Source organism: Haliotis cracherodii, unplaced genomic scaffold (assembly GCF_022045235.1).
Source record: "Haliotis cracherodii isolate W230 unplaced genomic scaffold, xgHalCrac1.p SCAF_14, whole genome shotgun sequence".
In the NCBI taxonomy this organism is placed as follows: domain Eukaryota; kingdom Metazoa; phylum Mollusca; class Gastropoda; order Lepetellida; family Haliotidae; genus Haliotis; species Haliotis cracherodii.
Genome location: NW_027266269.1, coordinates 20,919,974 through 20,945,838, shown reverse-complemented (window position 1 = coordinate 20,945,838; position 25,865 = coordinate 20,919,974). Strand labels below are relative to the sequence as shown.

General features: G+C 41.1%; 1 protein-coding gene across 3 annotated transcripts in view; it reads left to right on the top strand.

The window, feature by feature from the left end:
• LOC139461078 (colorectal mutant cancer protein-like) overlaps nucleotides 1–25,865 on the top strand; it is a 129,822-nt gene that overhangs the window by 95,638 nt on the left and 8,319 nt on the right. For 2 of the 3 annotated variants that reach the window (XM_071242591.1, XM_071242594.1), the window contains 10 exons: nucleotides 11,138–11,251; nucleotides 13,362–13,504; nucleotides 13,866–13,957; nucleotides 15,355–15,524; nucleotides 16,337–16,600; nucleotides 17,344–17,562; nucleotides 18,936–19,329; nucleotides 21,880–22,072; nucleotides 22,608–22,842; nucleotides 24,384–24,569. In XM_071242591.1, coding sequence (XP_071098692.1) covers nucleotides 11,138–11,251; nucleotides 13,362–13,504; nucleotides 13,866–13,957; nucleotides 15,355–15,524; nucleotides 16,337–16,600; nucleotides 17,344–17,562; nucleotides 18,936–19,329; nucleotides 21,880–22,072; nucleotides 22,608–22,842; nucleotides 24,384–24,569 — 2,010 coding nt within the window. The remainder of the gene's footprint in view (nucleotides 1–11,137; nucleotides 11,252–13,361; nucleotides 13,505–13,865; nucleotides 13,958–15,354; nucleotides 15,525–16,336; nucleotides 16,601–17,343; nucleotides 17,563–18,935; nucleotides 19,330–21,879; nucleotides 22,073–22,607; nucleotides 22,843–24,383; nucleotides 24,570–25,865) is intronic. The other variant, XM_071242593.1, reaches the window with a different exon arrangement.

Genomic DNA, 25,865 nt, shown 5'->3' with positions numbered 1-25,865 from the left:
TCTTCCCTGATTCTGCAGTGATCTAGACTTGCCAAACATTATAGACTTGCAAGGGCTGTATTTGATATATATTTGTATCGAGGTCTGTAAGACAGACTAGGGGAGGGGTGGAGAGCCTGGGATTTTGAAGGAAATAAAAATTGTCCCTGATAATTCCTGAAAAAAATAATTATGCTTCAGACTGTTGAAAAAAAAAGAAATTGCCTGGCCCCAAAATTACATCTTTGCAAGTTTTTTTCTGAAAAAAATTATTCAGGCTCATAATTTTAGATATAAAAATATCAGGTTTTGTAGCTATAACTGAAAAAAATACCTAATCTCAATACAAATCCCAGGCCACCCAGAATAACAAGTGGTCGGTCCCTTATTGGAGGCAATCCAGTACTCCTTCCTTCAGATGGGGTCACGTCTGTTTAAGCTGCCAAGTCCAGCTCTTGTGGGGCAAATGTAGAGGAAATATACTGGGTAATTAAATTGTCTTTGTGAGTAGCCTAACTCCCACATCGATTATCTGCCTAAGTGGATGGCTGTCTGAGAAGAGATTTATTCGTTACGATCACTTTGTTGGCTGACTAACAAAGTTTGTTATCGATAAGAAGTATTTATGAGAAGTCTATTGGCAGTCGACTAATGTCAATACTGTTGGCTTTGATAGTGGTGAGCTTTAACCCTTCTCTCAACTAGGATGGCTCAGATTTTGAACTGGGGAGGACAGAATAATATTTCTTGTTTTGCGGAGTTTCTAAATCTGCAGACCGCCTCCGTGGTCTAGTGGTAGAGCGCCCGCCTGGAGAGCGTAAGGTCCGGGGTTCTATCCCCGACCGCGTCATACCAAAAGGCGTTAAAAGATGTTACTTGTTGTTACCCTGTCTGGCGCTCTGCATTAAGGGGCTAAAACAAGGACTGGTCGGCTCGGAGTCAGTATACTGTGTCTGAGTGATGTATTCATGTTAAACTGCGGCATGGTATCTCAGTGAGCTAGCACTATAAATGGGCATCAGTCCGCACGAGTACAAGCAGCCACACAAACACACACATGTACAAGCACGTCGCTATATAAGTGCAATAATCTTGGACACGACGTTAAACCCCATTTCACCTCACCTCACCTAAATCTGTATGCCAGGTTACGGGAGACCAAATGATGTCGTTAGGGTTGATTTGAAGGAAGATTATAAAAAAAGAATGACCTCATGGGGATTCTTGGTGTAAACTGTTCCACGATATCCTGTGCTGGTCAATTAGAGCTTAATTTCTAAAAAAATGCCCCAGTGGGGATCGGTGCTGGTCGGACAAGGCAACCTAGTGGCACATGTTTCAGGATTAGTTGATTGCGTGTCATTGGACCTTGACTGTGTGGAATGTTGCTCATGATGTCAATCACTGGTTTGACTGGCTTGATTTTGAAAAAGGCCGCTGTCGTATGGCTGGAATACTGCTGAGTGTGGCCAGGGGTATCTTGGAATACATGTATTAACAAAATAGTTTTGGACAATGTGTTCATGAATGAACTTACCTTTTTTTGTTATATTAAGGGGTGGTGGGGTAGCCTAGTGGTTAAAGTGTTGTCGTGCTGAAGGATCAGGTTTTATTCCCCACACTCCAAGGGATCATTGTCATGGCAGTAACCCTGCAGAACAAGGTGATTTCTTCATCAGTGTGGGAGGCCTCCGTGTAAGAGGAGAGTCACTTGATGAAGTCGTTGGGTTCCAACTCCTCCATCACTTGCAGAGAAGAAGAAAGGGACCTCACACACCTGGGTACTGTTGTACAGAGCGAACTTAGCCCTAAGGCGATTGAAACTCCCATATCTTAACATAGACTTACGACAGTCGTAGTGCTGAGGTTGTTTTGTACAACGGCACCCTGGCCATCAAGCATTCATGCCAAGCAAACTCAGAATGACAGTATGTCATAAGTGAGGCAAGGTCGGGCAAATACAAAGCTGTGTTATACTCTACTCACTCTGTTGGGCAGAGAATATCACTCTCTCTCTGTCTTTAAGCGCTGCAACTAGGTGTGCTGAGTTGCCTCTCTTAGTCATGCAGGGATCTGCTAGTCATGTGTTTGAATCCAAGAGTTGGTATATTATGATCTTTAGTCTCATCACCAGACCTGTGCTCCTGAGTTTCACAACGGCTCTGAACATCGACAACTATCTTCACTTCATGATTTCTTCCTAGAAGGTTTAGAAATTGGCAAGGGGGTTCTTATACACATAATGCGGTAGCTGGATTATTACTGACTGCAGCATTAATATGAATAGAGACTACTCACTCGCTCACTCACCCATCCACCCACTTACTCTGTTCCACTCACTCACTCACTCTCTCACTCTCCGAGCCCACAAACACCCACCCAATCCACTCACTCACTCACTCACTCACTCAGCCCACAAACACCCACTCACTCACTCACTCACTCACTAACTCAACCACTCAACCACTCACTCAACCACTCACTCAACCACTCACTCACTCAACCACTCACTCACTCAACCACACAACCAACCACTCAACCACTCACTCACTCACTCAACCACTCACTCAACCACTCAACCACTCACTCAACCACTCACTCAACCACTCACTCAACCACCACCCATGCACCCACCCACTTAGGGGAAGTCAATTTCATACGTGGACTTTACTGATTACAGTATCTTAATTGGTGAATACACTGTCTGATTGTCTGTGATCAGTTTCAGTTAGTTTGGGCATGTCATCTGGTGATGAGGAAGGTTGGATAAAAGATTTATTGCACGATCATCAGGCAGCTGAAGTTAGGTCATAACACCCTCAGTGTCACTATCACAATGAAACTTATGTGCTTCTGGAATTAAAAAAACCCAGTTTTTCAATCAGCTCATTTATAATGGACTTGTTTCATTTAATCAATCGATCTGTTCTTGGTGATACAAGATGGACTGAAATCCAAGGAGCCATGAGTTAAGTCACTTTTGTCCTGGAGTATGTGAGGGCGTGGGTGTCCCAGTCATCTTAGGAGAGGCAAACTACGCCCCTTAGGTGTGCATGAAACCTAGGATCAAGGGTTCGATCCCCGGGTTCCCCCTAATTAGGTTTATGACTCCCAGGTTTTGCCAAATTGGAAAATGCAGCCTTAGAAAATTTTTTTTTGACTAGTCTAGAGAATAAGTTGGAAAGCTTATTTCACTGGTTCCGCCTTGTTCAATCCTGCTTGAACAAAACAGTGAGTGAGTTGTGTTTAACGCCGTTTTCAACAGTGATTCCAGTTGTATCACAGCGTGTCAGCTTGATGTGGGAGGAAAGCCCAAAGTGATGCAGGTCTTAGATGTTTACCACTTCGGTGAAACCAACGAGCATGGGTATGGTGCTGACAAACCTAGAAACATAATGGGGGCGAATGGGGATTCGAATCCGCAATCAGGTTTCTGGTGTGCTAAAGGGAAGCAACTCTGCACAACGAATTGCGGCGCCTTAGACGACTGGGCCACCCATGCCCCCTGAACAAAACAGAAATATTTACTATCTCTACATTTTCTCTCCCTTTTAGTCAGTGCCAATTTGAAGCTAAGTTAAAGCACTGAGAACTGGTTCAGAGTTATGACCTCAAATGCTACTAGATCAGGAAGACATCATTGGATGTTATCTTGTCCGGACAAGCATGAATTTCCAAAGATGTTAACTTCTTTCAGCTTGCCTCCCTCATTAAGCTAACACACCGTGATAATATAGCTGTAATACTGTTCAAAGCAGCTTTAAACCCAGCTCACTCACTCACTCACCGAGAGTATATGTTTTATAATTCCAATAATTCAAATGCAAAAAAGCCATCAGTTCCAGATAAATATGGTTTGGTATATATTCTTTATAATTTCTTTTATCTAGTTAAGATATAATGATATTGACCTAATCTGACATTAGGGTGGGTTTTCATTATGATAGTGTTCTCCAAACAACAAACGGCTCGCCAACCACTGTTTATCGATTTCCTCGCCATTGGAAGTCTCCTGTGTAAGGAGTTGGTAAAGTGTCTACATCAGTTCTGGTCTATTTGGAGTATTTGTTCATTTCTGAAACTTGAGCCTGAGTGCAAATTTAATTTTGCGCATCTTTTGTGATCAGTCTCCAGGACAATAGCATCCACAGACGTGAATGATCTTGTTCCGTTCTCTTTGTCAATATGGGATTTTCTTGTTACAGTTGATCAGATTGTCCTGTCTTAACTGGAAAACAGAATACATGAAAAGAAATCATTGCTGGTTTGGTAGTCGAAGACTCAATATTAAGTTTCTCAATTATTATGTAACCTGAGGCAGAATTTTATTTTCGCTCAAATATCTTTACTTGAACTGCAGAAAATAGCTATCTAGCTAGACCCATATATTTTGTGTCCGATGGCTATTCAAAGTGAATATGCTGGAAATGATTTAAAAAAGAATTTTAAAGAAAATTACAAAATGGTTAATGTTGTCCTTTTTGTTCTTCAAATTTGCAAGCTTAAGGGTAGAGTCATCTTTGAAAGAAGAAAATAAACTGGCATGGCTTCAGTTAGTTGAAGTAAGGCGAGATTGGGTAGCTTAGTGGTTAAAGCAGCAGCTAATGTCACTGTGAAGATTCCACGCCGAAGACTCAGGTTCGATTCCCGACATGGGTACACTCACTCACTCACTCACTATCTGACTGCCTCACTCACTATCTGACTGCCTCACTCACTCACTATCTGACTGCCTCACTCACTCTCTATCTGACTCACTCACTCACTGTTTCTCTCACTCACTCACTCACTCACTCAACGCCTCACCCACTGCCTCACTCACTCACCCACTGCCTCACTCACTCATCCACTGCCTCACTCACTCACCCAATGCCTCACTCACTCACTGCCTTACTCACTCACTATCTGACTGCCTCACTCACTCACTATCTGACTGCCTCACTCACTCACTATCTGACTGCCTCACTCACTCTCTATCTGACTCACTCACTCACTCACTCACTCACTCACTATCTGACTCACTCACTGTTTCTCTCTCACTCACTCACTCACTCACTCACTCACTCACTGCCTCACTCACTCACCCAATGCCTCACTCACTCACTGCCTTACTCACTCACCCAATGCCTCACCCACTCACTATCTGACTGCCTCACTCACTCACTGCCTCACTCACTCACCCACTGCCTCACTCACTCACTGCCTCACTCACTGCCTCACTCACTCACTGCCTCACTCACTGCCTCACTCACTGCCTCACTCACCCACTGCCTCACTGCCTCACCCAATGCCTCACTCACTCACTGCCTCACTCACTGCCTCACTCACTCACTGCCTCACTCACTGCCTCACCCAATGCCTCACTCACTCACTGCCTTACTCACTCACCCAATGCCTCACTCACTCACTCACCCAATGCCTCACTCACTCACTGCCTTACTCACTCACCCAATGCCTCACTCACTCACTATCTGACTGCCTCACTCACTGCCTCACTCACTCACTGCCTCACTCACTCACTGCCTCACTCACTGCCTCACTCACCCAATGCCTCACTCACTGCCTCACTCACCCAATGCCTCACTCACTGCCTCACTCACTGCCTCACCCAATGCCTCACCCAATGCCTCACTCACTCACTGCCTTACTCACTCACCCAATGCCTCACTCACTCACTATCTGACTGCCTCACTCACTGCCTCACTCACTCACTGCCTCACTCACTCACTGCCTCACTCACTCACTGCCTCACTCACTCACTGCCTCACTCACTGCCTCACTCACTCACTGCCTCACTCACTCACTATCTGTCTGCCTCACTCACTCACTCACTGCCTCACTCACTCACTTACTCACTGCCTCACTCACTCACTTACTCACTCACTGCCTCACTGTCTCACTCACTGCCTCACTCACTGCCTCACTCACTGCCTCACTCACTCACTGCCTCACTCACTGCCTCTCACTCACTATCTGACTGCCTCACTCACTCACTCACTGCCTCACTCACTGCCTCACTCACTCACTCACTCACCCACTGCCTCACTCACCCACTGCCTCACTCACTGCCTCTCACTCACTATCTGACTGCCTCACTCACTCACTCACTGCCTCACTCACTGCCTCACTCACTGCCTCACTCACCCACTGCCTCACTCACTGCCTCACCCAATGCCTCACCCAATGCCTCACTCACTCACTGCCTCACTCACTGCCTCACTCACTCACTGCCTCACTCACTGCCTCACCCAATGCCTCACTCACTCACTGCCTTACTCACTCACCCAATGCCTCACTCACTCACTCACCCAATGCCTCACTCACTCACTGCCTTACTCACTCACCCAATGCCTCACTCACTCACTATCTGACTGCCTCACTCACTGCCTCACTCACTCACTGCCTCACTGCCTCACTGCCTCACTCACTCACTGCCTCACTCACTCACTGCCTCACTCACCCAATGCCTCACTCACTGCCTCACCCAATGCCTCACCCAATGCCTCACTCACTCACTGCCTTACTCACTCACCCAATGCCTCACTCACTCACTATCTGACTGCCTCACTCACTGCCTCACTCACTCACTGCCTCACTCACTCACTGCCTCACTCACTGCCTCACTCACTCACTGCCTCACTCACTCACTGCCTCACTGTCTCACTCACTCACTGCCTCACTCACTGCCTCACTCACTCACTGCCTCACTCACTGCCTCACTCACTGCCTCACTCACTCACTGCCTCACTCACTCACTATCTGACTGCCTCACTCACTCACTCACTGCCTCACTCACTCACTTACTCACTCACTGCCTCACTCACTCACTTACTCACTCACTGCCTCACTGTCTCACTCACTCACTGCCTCACTCACTGCCTCACTCACTCACTGCCTCACTCACTGCCTCACTCACTGCCTCTCACTCACTATCTGACTGCCTCACTCACTCACTCACTGCCTCACTCACTGCCTCACTCACTCACTCACTCACTCACTGCCTCACTCACTGCCTCACTCACTCACTCACTCACCCACTGCCTCACTCACCCACTGCCTCACTCACTCACTGCCTCACTCACTCACTTACTCACTCACTGCCTCACTCACTCACTGCCTCACTGTCTCACTCATTTAATGGTGTTGAGTTGTGAGTGTTGTGCCCCCTTGCTGCCAGGATCTGCTGTTGATCCATGTTAGCCCTGATAAAGATCCGTGATCTGTCATCACTATATCCATGTTCATGGGTATCCAGGTCTGAAGCCTGCATCACTTCCCCCTATTTGGAGCTGATGCTCTGTGATACAACCAAGACACTGTTCACAACAGACATCACATGCATACATGGTGCCTTTAACTAGCTATAGAAAGGTTCTTTGAGGTTGCAGAGTCGAAAAAGATCAAAATATTTTATTGGGAATTGGGCTCCAAGAATTGCAGTTCCAATTAGCTGTGTGCATTGCACATATAGTAGGGGTTTATTACTGCGACTCCCTAGGGAGCCTAGGCATGGAATTTACCAGCATTGGAGCCTTACATCCTGATAGCTTCTATTGATTATTCTAACATGATGCGCTTACTGCAAATGCACCAGTTGCTATCAATCGGTTGGCCCCCAAATCTAAATATTCGGTTCTGGTGAAATGATGTTTAATGTGTAGCAATTTGTTTTGATCAGGAGAAAATTGTTTTTTTTATATCAGATGAGAATCTTTAATTAGTGAAGATTTTTTGTAAATCTGGATATTTTCAGAAACACAGTTTTGTTAAATCTGTGTTTACTTCAACACAATACCTAAAAACAGCTATTGTATTTCTTCCTCTTTTTGTAAATATAAGTTTGTTGGTATTATTTATGCTAAAACTCATGAAAATCTATTCAGAAAAAGCAGTTCAGTTTTAAAGGGGAAAAGGCAGGTAGGGAAAATCTTTTTTTTTTGACATCTTGTTACAATGAAGAATACATATAAGCCATCCGAACGGTGACATTACAGAAGGGCAATTATGGTAATTTTGTGCCAATATTTATTCCTGTGTCATAAATTATGGATTGTGTGCAAATGCCTGCCTCAAATCTGTATACGATATGATTCCTATTATATCCCTATTATATCCCATGTCACAACCTTATCTTATCCCCTGTGTGCATTTGTGTCCCAGCGTGTGATAAGTATTTATATCCCACGGGTGGAGAAATATTGCCATGACATACGGCCAGTAATTGCTGACAGAGACACTGTAACCTTGTATTGAATCTCACTGGAATATCGGCAGCAAATTATCCTCCTCGTGTTGTCAATTGATGGATGGCCGTGTTGCAGTGGCATTGAAGGACCGGGGGTTTGAAGGTCGGGAGAGAATGTGCTGAGTAGTGTTTTGTGTGGAGAAGTGGCAAGGTGGCGAAATGTTTCAAGAACTGAGTTATATTTGGATCTGTGTTTGAGGTAATTGTTCTTACGACTTGGACTTGTCAAAGCATCGGCAGAGTCTTGAAATATCGGATGTTGTTGTGGTGGAGAGGTAGTTCCTGATCAGCAGATTGTTGCGCAGGTAGGCTGTTGGTGGTGGTTTAACAGAAGCGCATTTCCCTTGGGAGGATTATCTTGACTGGATTAGGTCCCCAGTACATCTGGAGGTGATTTCATTTGTTTGTTTTCTTTGTTGTTCAGTGCCACACTCTGCATTATTCCATCTATGTGATGGAGGTCTGTACATTATGGAGTGTGGATCAGGCAGTCCAGATGACGGGGTACGATGCCACACAATCTACCAAGACACCAAGCACCTGATCAATTTGGTTGCCTCTTACAACCAGGATGCTGGGGACCTATTCTAACCCAGAGTTCCTTGGGGGGAAGGTGATTTGAAGGCAGTGGCTACTGTTAATGGTGTGATACGACCGTTGGGGCTTCTGACTGAATAGGTCACTCGAATCCTATGTTTCTTTTAGGTGCTGACTAAATGTGGATTTGGCAGTCACGATGGCTGCTGGATATAGAAATGAGGATGGCACCATTTTTTGTTATTTCTTGTCAACGCGGTCATCAACATTCCTACGATTCCAGCTATATATTTTCTCAGCTTGTAAATAGTCAAGTCTGGGCCAGACAAACCACTGATAGATATTATGAGCATTGCCCTACTGCATCAGGGTATGATGACATGCAATCTACCAACTCAACATGCCTGACTGACAGATCTGTTTGTCACCTTGTGTGACAGACATAGGTTATTAAGGACCTAATCCATGGGCAGTCCAGACCCGTGAAGATCCGGGTCAGAATAGGTTTCGGCAACCCATGTTTGCCGTAAAGGCGACTAACGGTATCGGGTGATCAGGCTCACTGACCTGTTGATGCATGTCATCGTATCCCAATTGGGTAGATCGATGCCCATGATATCAATCACTGGTTTATCCGGTCCAGATTCGATTATTTACAGACTGCTGTCATATAGCTGGAATAGTGCAAGGTGCAGGGTTAAACAACAGACAAACATGGACATTCTGGGCAAGAAGAGGTTCCAGCAACCTATGCTTGTTGTAAGAGGTTATCAACTGGATAGGGTGGTCAGGCTTACTGACTTACTTGATGGCATGTCATCATACCCCGACGATGTGGATCGTTGCTCACAATATCAATCACTAGATTTCTAGTCCAGACAGGCTGTTAGTGTTATCATATAGCTGGAATAATGCTGAGTGCGGCTTGATACAAAGAACAAAACACTATTAGGGACCTGTTCTGACCCGAATCCTCACTGGGTGAATATCAATACCTGGACTGGACCATTAAGTCACCAAGTAAGAATACTAAACTGGTATGTTGAGCTTAAAGACTTCAATCAGGACTGCATAGTTAAATGGTGTTCTACCCATGGGATCAGTGTTAGATAACATCCCCAGTACCGAATTGGATCCAGTGATCTAGTTGTCAGACTTGGCAACCTGCCGATCATCATTCCTGATAATGGTTTGCCTGGCCCAGACTTGATTATATCCAAGCTACCATGATATGGCTGGACTATTGATGACTGCTGCATACATAGACTGAATGTGCCCGGTGTTACTAGAGTCCTCCAGGACTCCATGCTGCAATGTGGACCACTCTTGCTGATCCAGGACACTAGGAATAAACCACTGTATCACCCAGCTCAAACTTGGAATCAAGTACCCTCGTGCTTTCTTTTAAAACCGTGGCGAAAGTAGTGATGACATGGTCAAAATGGCTTCTGGCCTGATGGATGGGACCTGTTGGGAAACCAATTAGGTTTCTTGTTATATATGGTTTTCACTATGTGGATTGCATGGTCAAAATGGCTTCTGGTTTGACTGATGGGACCTGTTGGGAAACCAATTAGGTTTCTTGTAATGTATGCTTCTCACTATGTGGATTGTGTGGTCAATATGGCTTTTGGTTGGATGGGACCTGTTTGAAACCAATTAGGTTTCTTGTAATATATGGTTCTCACTATGTGGATTGCATGGTCAAAATGGCTTCTTGTTTGACTGATGGGACCTGTTTGAAACCAATTAGGTTTCTTGTAATGTATGGTTCTCACTATGTGGATTGTGTGGTCAATATGGCTTTTGGTTGAATGGGACCTGTTTGAAACCAAATAGGTTTCTTGTAATATATGGTTCTCACTATGTGGATTGCATGGTCAAAATGGCTTCTTGTTTGACTGATGGGACCTGTTTGAAACCAATTAGGTTTCTTGTAATATATGGTTCTCACTATGTGGATTGTGTGGTCAAAATGGCTTTTGGTTGGATGGGACCTGTTGGGAAACCAATAAGTATTTTATATGGTTCTCACTATGTGGATTTCATAGTCAAGATGGCTGCCAAATGTGAGATTTGAGTAGAGTGTAGGGGCTCTCTGAGCAGACAATCTCACTCTGTCCTATTCTTCATGGAAGAGTTGACGTGAATTGGAGGATCACAATGGCAGCCATGTATGTTTGGTACTTGATGAGTAACCATTCAGGAAACTGTCTTTTGCAACTTTTTCTTTTGCAGGTTATAAGCCAGTTTATATATTTATATGATATTAGTGCTTTTACTTATAGATACTTATGATTTGTTTTTTTTTATTGATATTTGATTGGTGATAGATAATTTCATTGTCATTTGCTTATGACTTGTTTTCTTCTTCAGCTCCACCTGGCGGCCTTGACTTCACTAAAAGGGGAGATAATTGATCTAAATAATCGACTTCAACATGTAACTAGTGAAAGAGACTTGCTTGAAAAGCAGCTTACGAAAGTACAGGTAAGACTTATTAAAACGTTTTATGATAAAGTATGAAAGTATAGTTAAGATTTATAGAAAAGTTGAAGAACAAAATATGAAAGGTTTATTGAAAAGTTTAAGAATAAAGTTTAACATCAAGAGAATCTGTTTTCCATAAAACCTAATATTAGGATGCAGACAAGGTTATCAGTGAAAGAACTGTGGATACAAATGTATGATGTATACGACAAGAAGTTAATTACACGTGATTCTTTCATATTGCTAAAGTTAATCTGACATGCCCTGAGAGATTAACTGTAGTAACATAAAGGAATCGGGTATTCTTGCCCTGACAGATTAACTGTAGTAATATAAAGGAATCGGGTATTGTTGCCATGACAGATTAACTGTAGTAATATAAAGGAATCGGGTATTCTTGCCATGACAGATTAACTGTAGTAATATAAAGGAATCGGGTATTCTTGCCATGACAGATTAACTGTAGTAATATAAAGGAATCGGGTATTCTTGCCATGACAGATTAACTGTAGTAATATAAAAGAATCGGGTATTCTTGCCATGACAGATTAACTGTAGTAATATAAAAGAATCGGGTATTCTTGCCCTGACAGATTAACTGTAGTAACATAAAGGAATCGGATATTCTTGCCATGACAGATTAACTGTAGTAACATAAAGGAATCGGGTATTGTTGCCATGACAGATTAACTGTAGTAATATAAAGGAATCGGGTATTGTTGCCATGACAGATTAACTGTAGTAATATAAAGGAATCGGGTATTCTTGCCATGACAGATTAACTGTAGTAATATAAAAGAATCGGGTATTCTTGCCATGACAGATTAACTGTAGTAATATAAAAGAATCGGGTATTCTTGCCATGACAGATTAACTGTAGTAATATAAAGGAATCGGGTATTCTTGCCATGACAGATTAACTGTAGTAATATACAAGAATCGGGTATTCTTGCCCTGACAGATTAACTGTAGTAATATAAAGGAATCGGGTATTCTTGCCATGACAGATTAACTGTAGTAATATAAAAGAATCGGGTATTCTTGCCATGACAGATTAACTGTAGTAATATAAAAGAATCGGGTATTGTTGCCATGACAGATTAACTGTAGTAATATAAAGGAATCGGGTATTGTTGCCATGACAGATTAACTGTAGTAATATAAAGGAATCGGGTATTCTTGCCATGACAGATTAACTGTAGTAATATAAAAGAATCGGGTATTCTTGCCCTGACAGATTAACTGTAGTAACATAAAGGAATCGGGTATTCTTGCCATGACAGATTAACTGTAGTAATATAAAGGAATCGGGTATTCTTGCCATGACAGATTAACTGTAGTAATATAAAGGAATCGGGTATTCTTGCCATGACAGATTTACTGTTGTAATATTATAGAATCGGGTATTCTTGCCATGACGGATAATAATATTATAGAATCGAGAGTTCTTGCCATGACAGAATCACAATAGTAATATTATAGAATCGGGAGTTCTTGCCATGACAGAATCACAATAGTAATATTATAGAATCGGGTATTCTTGCCATGACAGATTAACTATAGTAATATGACAGAATGTGGAGCTCTTGCCTTGACAGATTAACTATAGTAATATGACAGAATGTGGAGCTCTTGCCATGTCAGATTAACTATAGTAATTTGACAGAATGTGGAGCTCTTGCCTTGACAGATTAACTATAGTAATTTGACAGAATGTGGAGCTCTTGCCTTGACAGATTAACTATAGTAATATGACAGAATGTGGAGCTCTTGCCATGACAGATTAGCTATAGTAATATGACAGAATGTGGAGCTCTTGCCTTGACAGATTAACTATAGTAATATGACAGAATGTGGAGCTCTTGCCATGACAGATTAACTATAGTAATATGACAGAATGTGGAGCTCTTGCCTTGACAGATTAACTATAGTAATATGACAGAATCAGATATTCTTTTACCTTTTTAGTAGTATATATCATAGTAGTATATTATTTCCAAGTTGTGTCTGTAGAATCATCAAAGCAAACTTCATTTTGAAAGAGTAGACACATGATAATTCTCGAACAAAGTTGACGCGGTGAAGTGGACGTATGACAATGTGTTTTCAGAGTGAAAAGCTGCATCTCCAGCATGAGTGCGAGGACCGCATCGACCAGACTGCAGGGCGCTACGAGGAGAGAATAACTGAGCTGCACAGTGTTATTGCAGAATTGCGCAAGAAGATAGAGCGCCACCAGATTAATGTGATAAGGTTTGGACATCAATACATCAATTAAAATTTGATTGTAGTTTGAAACTGGATGTTGGGGGTTGGTTGTAGGTCAGGGAGAAACAGTTTTTGGATCAGTGTGTTTCTTGTCAGGGTTTCAGCTAAGAGGCCAAAGATTGAAATTGTGTCCGCCTTAAAGAGGTCTTAAACTTGAAACTGCCTTGAAAAAGCCTTGAATTTTAGCCTTGCCTTAAAAAGGCTTTGAAATTGAAACCGCCTTGCGAAGGCCCTAAAATTCAATTAAATGCCTTGAAAAGATTTTGTTGTTGTTGATTCTGATGCCGATTGAAGGTGGTGCTGATGCAATACCTGTGTGTAAGATTTGTGTGTTTCTCTGTGTCAGGGAGGAGGATGAGTTTGAGGAGTCGGACAAGAGCAACGATGGTGGTAGCATCAACGAGAACAACGCCAACGGATCCCAGTCAGCTAGTTGTGGTAATAAACATTGCCTCAACACACTCTTACATTCAGTGTGATAATGATGGCTTGATGATGATCATCACCATCATTATCACACTGAATGATCATCATCATGATAATGATACTGACAACAGCAGTTATAATAAAATAAAATAATAAAATAAACAATATTGATAATGATGATGATGATAATATAGATAATAATAACAGCAATAATAAATAAATAAATAAATAAATAAATAAATAAATAAATAAATAAATAAATAAATAAATAAATAAATAAATAAATAAATAAATAAATAAATGATAGATAAAATAAAATAAAATAAAATAAACTTTGTATGGTGCTTTTCCATGCTTGATGTCATGCTCCATTGTTATTATCAATTCAGATCTTACGTCAAGAGCCAGCCCATAGTATAGGGCAGCTCTTAATAGGAGAAATATGGTATTCTCATAAAGCTGACATCGAGAGTTCAGAACTAGATCTCTTATATTCCCATTAGTTTTAGAGGAGTATTTGACCCCCATCAGATTATGAGTCAAACTTGTTACATTTCCTGTGATGTCTGGTAATGAAGTTAGGCAACCATTGCAGGGAGTGATCTATACATTAACTCTACATTAAGCTTTCAGTTAAAAAACTGTTGATGATCCCTTTGTAGGTTCTCCTAAAATACTTTATAGGTGGTGTGGTTTACAGTTAATATGCTGAGTGCTTTGAGAGAGGGATCAGGAGAATTTGTGGAGGAAGGGAGATAACTCTGTCAATAGCCATGTTGACTTGGCACCGAGGCATCTTATAACAGATACAAGTCTATAGGCTGCAGTGTCAGTTTCCTTCAGGGACTTCATCCAGAATCATTGTGCATTTTCTTTAAATATATAAATATTAAAAAAACTACAGCAAAACATATCTTCATCATTTCCAAATCATTATACAGTACTGCATAATTCCTACGAATACCCTACCTCTGTTAATAGTTATTCGTTAATAATTCTAAGAATACTACCTTTATTATATAAGGAGTAATTCTACACAGCTCGTTGCCTCCCCAATCATCTGCATCAATTTTGATGTTTCATGATTGGAAGAAGTGTGTTTTTTCAACCTGATGAATGCGCAGAAGCACTAGGAAGTGGAAGACTGTTATACAAACAACTGATTGTGGATAGCTGGCAGTAAAGAGAACTTCTGTTGAAAATCTAAGTATTTTTGTCTGCCAAAATACTGGATTATGGCAATGATTTAATTGAGGTAGTTTTCTTAGAATTATTAACAATGAAAACTGATTTTTCTGAGTACAGTGTAAGTCAGCATAGCAAAATGATTGCAAAACTGAAACACTTTTGACCAAAATTCACTGTTTTTATGTTAGGTCAGCTGTAGATTTGCTCCGTTCTTGTTTCAGAAATCGGCAACGAGATTAACGCAGAGTTCACCCGTGTGGTGACTGAGCTGGAGTCGGCCATCGCAGAGAGGAAGGAGATGGCTATCGGCGTGGACGACGGGGAGAGAGATGCTATCCGGAGACTCACCCAGGATGTGGATAATGATAGCGTGGACGAGAAGGCAGGGGAGGTAACTGCTGGTATTTTGTGTTTTTGTAATTAAATTTTTATATCTGGAGCTTCTACCCAGGAAAACCTGGTGCTCCTTGGAATGAAAATTGAGATGATATGCATGACACCAGGTTTTCTAGAACACTCATTCATACTGACCTCATTCACACAGACACTCCTGTACATGTGTACAATGCATGAATAAAGTCATGATTGACATATTGTACATGGTAGTCAACAGTGACTTGTAAATGTCCGGATAAGTGGGGTTCCGCTGAAGGTTAAACTATACTGTCATTATTCAGAGGAGAAAGTCTGAATGTGTCTACCTTGACAGACTTCACTTTTTCACATGGTGCTATATGGCCATTTTCAAAATGGCTGCATGGCGGCCATATTTGTTTTAATCCAATTTCTGTGAGCACTAACAAGAGACAGTATAGCTGTGATCATCCTTTGAGTCATTGAAAATATGCAAGTCTACAATTGAGATTTGAGTTTGGTGTATCATTTCTCAAAATCAGTTGTCTTAGGTGCTGCACCTCACCATGCAGAGTTGTCTCCCCTTGTCATGCCTGAATCTGATGATTGTAGGTTTGAATCCCAGACTCACCTTGAATATGATTCTTATTGGTCTGTTAGCACCACAGTTGTGATAAAGTGGTAACCTATACAACCTGTGCCACTTTCAGCTTTTCCTCAAGGTGAAACGCTGTGATATTATTAAAATATTATTCAAAGCAGTTTTAAAGCATACTCACTAACATGTACCCCAAACTTTGACATTGATACTTTTATACTGACGATTCCTCTCACTCATGTCATCTGCAGATCTGTGAAGACTTGAGTGGCCTCGGCCTTGGCCAGCCACCGACCTTGCCCCCTCGGCAGTTGCGACCCGCAATGTTCCACCCACCTCCTCCACCGCCCCCGAACCAGTACCCCGACCCCGAGTACCTCCAGGAGGAGATCGCCAGCCTCCGGGTCGAGAACAACACCCTGCAGGAACAGATCGGCAAGCAGGAAGTGGACCTGAACATGCTGCGTGAACACCTGGAGGCATTGCGAGATGAACGCGAGAAGTTGAAACGGAAGGTTGGTTAAGAAGTAACCCTCCAGAGATGCCTACATTTATGATTTTAAGTTACAATAGTTTTGAGCCTAAAATTAATGTATGATGCTTGTCTTCCCCCAAAATATGATCTTTGTACAAAAGATTTCACAAGTTATTTAACCCGTGAAGATCTGGGTTTAAATATGTCTTCAGCAACCCATGCTTATTGTAGAAGGCGACTAAGCTTGTTGTAAGAGGCGACTAACAGGATCGGGTGGTCTGGCTTGCTGACTTAACTAAGTATTCAAAGCTATTTCCTGTACATATGTGCACAGTCTGGCCTTAAAGCAGCAATGAAAACAAGAAAATTGACTAGCTTAGCCAGCTTCTATTCCGAGCAAGGGAAGCTAAACACACCATCCCCAGTTCCACACCAAATGTCACTTGCTTGAAAATATCTGTGGTCACATTTAGCATAAGACATCATGTTAAAAAAAGGCAACACAAAATATTGACAAACATAGTCAGTTTTTATTACTGGATGGACGTACATTTAAAAAAACGTAGAAATCTCACACAAAATCATCCAATCACAGCTGCAAGATGATTCAATCTGCACTGTAGGCTCCCTACAAAAATTGCCTGTTCAACAACTGATTCTGATGTGGTGTACCAGAACTACAAATCTTTCATGTTGGACTTGAGTCTGTCTGAACCCGACATGCTTTTGTACCCGTCATTTGAGGAACAAACATACAGATATTCTTATTATTTCATTTTCCAGGTTCGTGAGATGCAGTCTCGGATCCAGGTGAAGGAGAGTTCCTCTAGTCCTAACGACAGTCGGACGTCCACGCCGACCAAGTCGCAGCTGAACCAATCCCAGATGCAGATGACCCCCAGCAATGATCAGTTCCCCGTCGCAAAAATAGCAGAGTTGAAAAAATTAAAAACATGTGCCGGTGATCGGCAGGTCTTGGGATCTGAAATTAGTTCATTAGGGGTAAGTGTTGATTGGTGGAATTGAGGGAGCATTCAGTAATCAGTAATATCACACAAGCATGTCATAATTGTTTTACATGTTTTCAAAGAGGAGCCTGCTAATAGTTTGGTATCTTTGAGGAAACTACTTTATTGTCTGTTCATCTACACTAACAGGATCAGGTGGTATGAGTCACTGACTTGCTTGATGCATGTCATTGTATCCCATTGGTGATCGATGCTCATGATGTCAATCACTGGATTGTCTGGTCCTGACTCATTTATTTACAGACTGCCATCATATAGCTGAAATATTGCTGAGTGGGGTGTTAATTTTAAAAAACAAAACAAATCAAGATACTGTAGAGAATAACTGTGCTGGCAAAGTAATGTTGGGTGTTACATTTTCAAACAGGAGTGTTTTAACTTACTGATAAATCATCTAAATGCAAGTAATACCAGAAAGAATAAGGATGGATACCTTATAGTGAAACAATACAGAAGATGACAAAAAGAAAGATGTGCGAAAGAAATACCATGTTCAGTATGCTGACAACTGAAGTCATGACATCGAACATCATTTCATCACCTGCCTCGGTGGCCAAGTGGATTACAATACTAAACATGATATGTAAGGTGGCAGGTTTGATTCACATCATGGGATTTTATTATGAAACAAATTGTAACTTTTAAACAATCAAAAATCACTATTAGGGGCATTTTAAAAGGCTGCTTATACATTTCAACTGTAAAACCTCAGCTGGTCTCACTTGAAAGTTGTACCTCTGACAATGTCACTATGAGATAGCGAGATACCTACAATACTATAGCCAATAGTGGCAGGATGTTTATAAGGGAAATGGGGGCGGTGGGGTAGCCCTGTGGTTAAGGCATTCACTCTTCACACCAAAGACCTGGGTTCAATTACCAACATAGGTACAATGTGTGAAGCCCATTTCTGGTTCTCCCGCCATGATATTGCCGGAATATTGCTAAAAGCGGCATAAGAGCGTACTCATTAACTCACACATTATAAGAGAGATGACTTGTTATTCCTGCCTATTTCACTGTGATGTTACAGCGACGACATGCCACTGTTTCATTCCATTGTCGGGCGGTTGGGTAGCCTAGTGGTTAAAGTGTTCGCTCATCACGCCGAAGACCCAGGTTTGATTCCCGACATGGGTACAATGTGTGAAGCCCATTTCTGGTGTCCCCCGCCGTGATATTGCTTGAATATTGCTAAAAGCGGCGTAAAATCCAACTCACTCACTCACTCACTCATTCCATTTTCAAACATAAACGGAAAGAGATTGCTTGGTTCGCCAAATAACATGGATTCACTTGCAGTTCATCTCTTGAAGTATGGATGTAACACTGTGTATTTTGTTTTAGCTACCCAACACCAAGGTGGCCGAGCATCTGGTTCAGAGTCTACAGGAGTGTTCCAATATGCAGGAGATTGTTCAGACTCTGTACAAGTGTGGCAGTGAGATCGGGGACACAAAGGTCAAGGAATTTGAGATTGAGTTTGAGAGGCTGCAGAGTAAGATAGACAATCTGAAATCTCAGCATGACCTCAATGCCTTGACCTTGAGCGAGAGTAAAGCGTATTCGGAGAGGCTTACAGTGCTCATGGGGAAATATGAGTCGAACAATACGGCCTTGAACTTGGCTATTAACTACTCGGACCAGGCTATAGAAGCGTATGAGGTGTTGTGTGCTCTGCTGGAGACAGAGATGGGAGTACTGCTGTCCAACTGCCGAGCTGCAGGACTTGGAAGTTTAGGTGAGTGTCCATCTTTAAGTATGTCCATGGATCTTTATAGGGGGCGGTCGGGTAGCCTAGTGGTTTAAGCGTTCGGTTGTCACGATGAAAGACCCGGGTTCGATTCCTGACATGGGTACAATGTGTGAAGCCCATTTCTGGTGTCCCCCGCCGTGATATTGCTGAAATATTGCTAAAAGCGGCGTAAAACCAAACTCGCTCACTCACTGATCTTTATAGATGATATTGACCCTTTTTATCCCCCTAGCATATAATGTGGGGGATATAGTCATCACCTGGTCCGTCCTTCCGTCTGTCCATCCGTATTTCGTTTTCAGAGCATACATTAAGAAAGATTTTCCATCCCACCTTGGTAAATGTATTAACCTGGGTCTGAAGTGGTGCCTTTAGTAATCATTGGGGCCGGGGAGATTTGTCATCTTCTGATGACTCTTGTCTTGGATAGCTATTCCTATGTGAAGATCTAGGTTCGAATTGGTCTTCCGCAACCCATGCATATCGTAAGAGGCGGCTTACGGGATCACGTGGTCAGATTCGGGATTTGTAGATAAATGTCATTGTATCCCATTTGCGTAATTTGAAGCTCATGATATCAATCACTGGATTGTCTGGTCCTGACTCATTTATTTACAGACCACAATTGTACAGCTGGACTATTGCTGAGTGAACTATTAATCTTTTCACATAACAGTTGGATAGGTATTTTTAAAGTGTACATGATCTACCTTACCAGCTGAAGGAGCTTTGTGTGCATTTAATTTCCCTTGTTGCACTTGTGAACTTTCAAACCAAATTCACACTTTACTTTAGAGAGATATTGGGAAAACCATCAGTTTTGCATGAAAGTATAATTAATAGTATTTGACTTCTTAAAATACATTACTAAATATATATCATATATAATATTTTTTATAGGTTGGTGTGTTTAATATTTAGCAAATGGATATGTTCTCATATATATCTCCCCTTAATGACTACGGTGCAGTGACATTCTATTGATGATGTCAAACATAATATGATGTCATGGAATGAGGTCACAATGCTGTGACATCATAGTGTTTAAAATACCCGCCTGCACGACAGTCAGTTTTGCTGATGGACAGCCAGTTTTGGAAAGTTGCATGTCCAATGGTCAGCCTAATACTGTATTAATTCCCTTAATTCCAAAGCATTCTAGTTTTGATTCAGTGTAACAAGTAAATTAGCTGTAACCATTAAACACATTATTCAGTCACTTCTGCGATATTTGACATCAAGTTTCTGTCCTCATGTTCTTCTTTTGTTTAGTCTTTTGTTATGTTTGTTCGTCAGTCTAGAAAATTCTGGACTGGCAACATTCATCTGTTCTGGTTACTTTCCAAAGTTGCTATTCTGGTTGTCTGACTGAAATTTTGGGGAGTTTTATAGACTGGATATCATAGTTAAAAGAACATTCAGAAATATAGACATGTGATAGGAGTATATTCTGAGTGTCCACATGGGGGATCAATCAAGCTGGATGTGTGGAGTTGTTAGCGGATCGTTACAGTTTGGATGTCATTTGGGCATGGAACTGACAGCTACTCCTGATTAAATAGTGATGAGTGGCCTTGATCCCCCACATAGCAGAATCAAAATGGTAGCGCAGTTCAAATCTAAGGGAGATAATAATTCAATCCTGAAATTACCTCCCTTTGAGTCGTAACCTGTTACTTTCAATAAATAGTGCACATTTACAAGATATAGTCTTGATTTTGTGTCATTTTTAATAACATTTTCGAAAGCATGGGGACTGAAAACAATTATTTTAGTGATAAAGATACGAAATAGAGATGATAAGACGTTTTTCTTGTTACCGTATTGAAAATGTCACATGTTAGGAATACAATTTGTATTACTATTAGGCTAAAAAAATAATAGTCTTGGTTCTCCTGCACTGCCCACATCATCGTAAGTTCATTGCACATTTTGTTCTGTTTCCATTTTCCATTTTCTTTTGTGCATTGTGTTTAAGTATTAGGATTTTTATATTTTTTTGAAAATGGAAATAAAAACAAAACGTGCGGCAGACTCAATGATGATGCGGGTGGTGCCTGAGAACCAAGACTATTATTTTTTAAAAATAATTGAACTTTAAGACATATTGCTATTTACTATGGTAACGTTAGAAGACCACAGAGGTGGTCCATTGAAACTTCTGACTACCAACATGCGAAGGGAGTGACATAAATTCTAAATTATGTTTCCATTTTCCATTTTCTTTTGTGCATTGTGTTTAAGTATTAGGATTTTTATATTTTTTTGAAAATGGAAATAAAAACAAAACGTGCGGCAGACTCAATGATGATGCGGGTGGTGCCTGAGAACCAAGACTATTATTTTTTAAAAATAATTGAACTTTAAGACATATTGCTATTTACTATGGTAACGTTAGAAGACCACAGAGGTGGTCCATTGAAACTTCTGACTACCAACATGCGAAGGGAGTGACATAAATTCTAAATTATAGTTATCCTAAGTTGATGTGTTGAGGTTATAAAACTAGTGTCTTACGTTGGCCTTGTCTTGTAGCAGGAGACTCCGGTATCTGTGACGACCAAAATGAGGTGACTGTCATTCTACAACGGTCGCATCACGCGAGGAAAACAGCTGAAAATGTGGCCAAACACCTGCTTCACAAGATGGAACGATGTTGTACTGGTCATGTGACTGGGTGTACTGCCAGTCCGTGGGAGGATCTCTCGTCCAATAGCAGGACAGCAAGGTATTGTGTAATGTGGAACATGGAAGCCATCTTGTACTGCTTACAGCATGACTAGTTTCAATGACATCCTTTCTGATACTCTTTCAGGAACTAATAAAAAATTTCGGATACTGCATTCTGAACAACTTGTTCCAATGACTTGTTTTTGATTATTGTCTTCAGTTTAATTTATTCTATGACACATATTCTGATGCAACTTTCAGTAGAACTTGTTCCAACAACACCTTTACTGATATGGCTTTGAGAACAAATAGCTCCAATTGCACAGTTGATACAACTTTCAGCAAAACTAGTTCCAACAGCATTGTTTCTGATATGGCTTTCAAAACAAAGAGCTCAAATAACACATTTCCTGATACCACTTTCAGTACAACTAGTTCAAACAACATTGTTTCTGATCTGGCTTTCAGAAAAAGAGCTCCAATAACACATTTTCTTATACAACTTTCAGCACAACTAGTTCCAACAACATTGTTTCTGATATGGTTTTCAGAACGAATAGCTCCAATTACACATTTTCTGATACAACTTTCAGCACAACTAGTTCAACTGCCAGTTCCGTGGACACAGACTTCAGCAAGATAGATGAGCAGCGGTTACGAGACTACATCCAATCTCTGAAGAATGACCGAGCAGCGGTCAAGATGACCGTGTTGGAACTGGAAAGCGTCCATATTGACCCAATGTCCGATGAACCCAAGAAGATGCCAGAAGCCCAGAGACTGGACCTGGAGAATGCTGTTCTCATGCAGGAGTTGATGGCCATGAAGGTAAATTCAAAATGTCAACACCAGAGGATATTCAGTCTTGATTATCAGGGGGCACGGGTGGCCCAGTCGTCTAAGGCACCACGTTTCGCTGTGCAGAGTTGCGTCCCTTAGTCACGCCAGAAACCTATGATTGTGGGTTCTAATCCCGGTTCGCCCCAATTATGTTTCTAGGTTTGTCAGCACCATACCCGTGCTCAGGGGTTTCACTGAAGTGGTAAACGTCTGAGACCTGCATCACTTTGGGCTTTCCTCCCACATTAAGCTGACACCCCGGGATATAACTGGAATATTGTTAAAAGCGGCGTTAAACCTCACTCACTCACTCACTCAGTCTTGATTATCTGCTGAAACAGATTCCACAGAGTGTTAACGGGAAAATAGTGAATAGTGATGAAAATTACATGAATGAGTCACTGAAAATCAGGTGTTCATGAAAAATGGCTCTATTGGTGGCACTGGCCACTCACACAATTGTGATGAAACCAGTAAGTGTGTGTTGCACCTAGCAATATGTCTGCAGCCTGTAATCAAGTCTGATCCAGACAATCCTGTGAACAGCATCACAAGCAATGATCCACGCTGTCGGAGAACAGCACCGGACTGTCAACCAAGTGGCCACCCGCTCCAGTAAAGTAAGCGCCAGTGAGAAGGAGGTGTGGAAACTCCCTGACCCTGGACACAGGGAACATGTGGGGAGTCCAAAGCTTTATAACGAGGTCCCAAATACCCAACACTGACTGAAAAAGGTCTCATTCCAAAGTTTTCAGCCTTTTCAAAAGTGGAAGGATGAGATCGGTCAAGGGACCTTTGTCATCTACAGGATCTGCATATGTTATGAATTGCAAAACTTTTAGAAATGGGTACGAAAGTTATCAGAGAACTGCACTTTGTTAGTTTCAACCAGCTGCATGTTTGGGACTTATGGCAACACAAAATGGATAGATAAGGATAATATTTGTAAAGAGAACTGATTTTGGAGGTTATCAGGGAGTGTTTTGGAATATTTGAACGTGATAAAAAAGTCATGTTGTTAAAGAGGCTTGCTCATACTTTTCATTTGAAATTAGAAACTCTAAAACTTTAAACTGTGGCTTTTCTAGTAGGCCAGTTCCTTACCAATAATAATAATATGATTGTGGGTTCGAATCCCGGTTCGCCCTGATTATGTTTCTAGGTTTGTCAGCACCATGGGTTTCCCTGAAGTGGTAAACATCTGAGACCTGCATCACTTCAGGCTTTCCTCCCACATTAAGCTGACACACTGTGAAATAACTGGAATACTGTTAAAAGCGGCGTTTAAACCAAACTCACTCACTCACTCCAAACAAAATACCAATATATATATATATATATTAATTTAGGTTGCTCATGTAGACTGATTGTGACACCAAACCAAGACAATCTAAGACAATCCATGACAATGGGATTGAACACAGGGAATTTAGGTGCCTTAGATAGCTGGGTCCCCAATGTTCCCGATGTCGTATCTAGGTAGTGTACAACACCATAGACTGACTCTGTGTTTCCTCCCTCACATCCAGGAGGAGAAGGCTGAGTTGAAGGCTGGGAACTACCTGATGGAGAAGGAGAAACGAGCCCTGGAGCTCCGCCTCAGTGGCAAGGAGAGTCAGGAGCAGGCCTACCGGGTCCAGATAGAACACCTCAAATGTGAGGTGTTGGAGCATCAACAGAAGCTCATGGCCAACAAGGACGGCATGTACAAGAAGGTGAGTCCTTGGTAAACCACACCGGGTCCAGATAGAACACCTCAAATGTGAGGTGTTGGAACAGCAGCAGAAACTAATGGCTAACAAGGATTGAAAGAATAAGAAGGAGATGTTTTTATCTATTTTTATTCACAAGCCCCTGTTACAGATATCTGTGCCGACATGAGAATTACATCGATGGTTCTCAAAAATACAATGATACAGCATTCATTGTGAATATAACTTGCTCCGAGTACTTTGATTAAAATGAATAGGTACATACTTCAAAATTGTAACGAGAGTGTAATGTTTTTTATATGGTTTATATCCTTCACCTTGCATTTATGTTTGAAATATTTGGCAAATAATATTATAAAGTCAAAGACTGTCAGTGTCAACAGTATTCTACTATATAATATAAACTTTGGGTCTTGTATATTTAGCTCATATATATATGAGTACATTTATCTTTAAACCAATTTATCAGGGATTTCCACAATATTTTTACTTTTTCACATTCACAGAACAAATGTACAGTAGATTCAGTTTCTAACATGCAAACAGTACATAGATCATTTGATTGCATTTTAATTTTGCAAATAAATTTGTTGGTTGTAAGAATTGTATGAATAATTCTGTTCAGAAACCATCTCAGCTTTGTGTCTGTAATTGTTAAAAAAGGCTTCAAATATATCTGTTCTTGAGTTTTTCCATTTGTTTTGCGAATTTAGTGTATTTTCTTTGGACATCAGCATAAAATTATAAACTTGGGAAACTTTAAAGGTTTTCTAACATAGTTGTTGTCATCCAAGTTTGAAAAGTTTTCAACTTTAGAGATAGATAAAGATTTCAAAGATTTCTTAACAGCTTGTATAACTCCATAGTACTGTTAAAGGGAAGTCTCAATGTCAGACCTTTCTTAAAATCAGCTAAGGGGAGATAATCTCCTTGTGTATAATCAGTCCAGATTTGACTGACACCTTTATCAAACCAGTAGGAATAGAAGAAAGATTTTCTGACAACTGTAATATTAAGATTATAAAATATAGGGTCATACATAAATTCATCAAAATTCAAAGGGTGTATTTCCCCCCATAAAAATTAAAAATCAGAAGCCATTTTGAGAAAAAAATTATGACTTTTCTGAGACGACAAGAAAAGATTTTTCAATTCATTTACTAGATTCACAATTTTCTTATCTGTGTCAATTTCTGGTACTGAACAAAAGTAGCAATATCAATCATAAAGAGTAAGTGAGTGAGTTGGGTTTAACGCCGCTTTTAACAGTATTCCAGTTATATCACGGCGTTTCAGTTT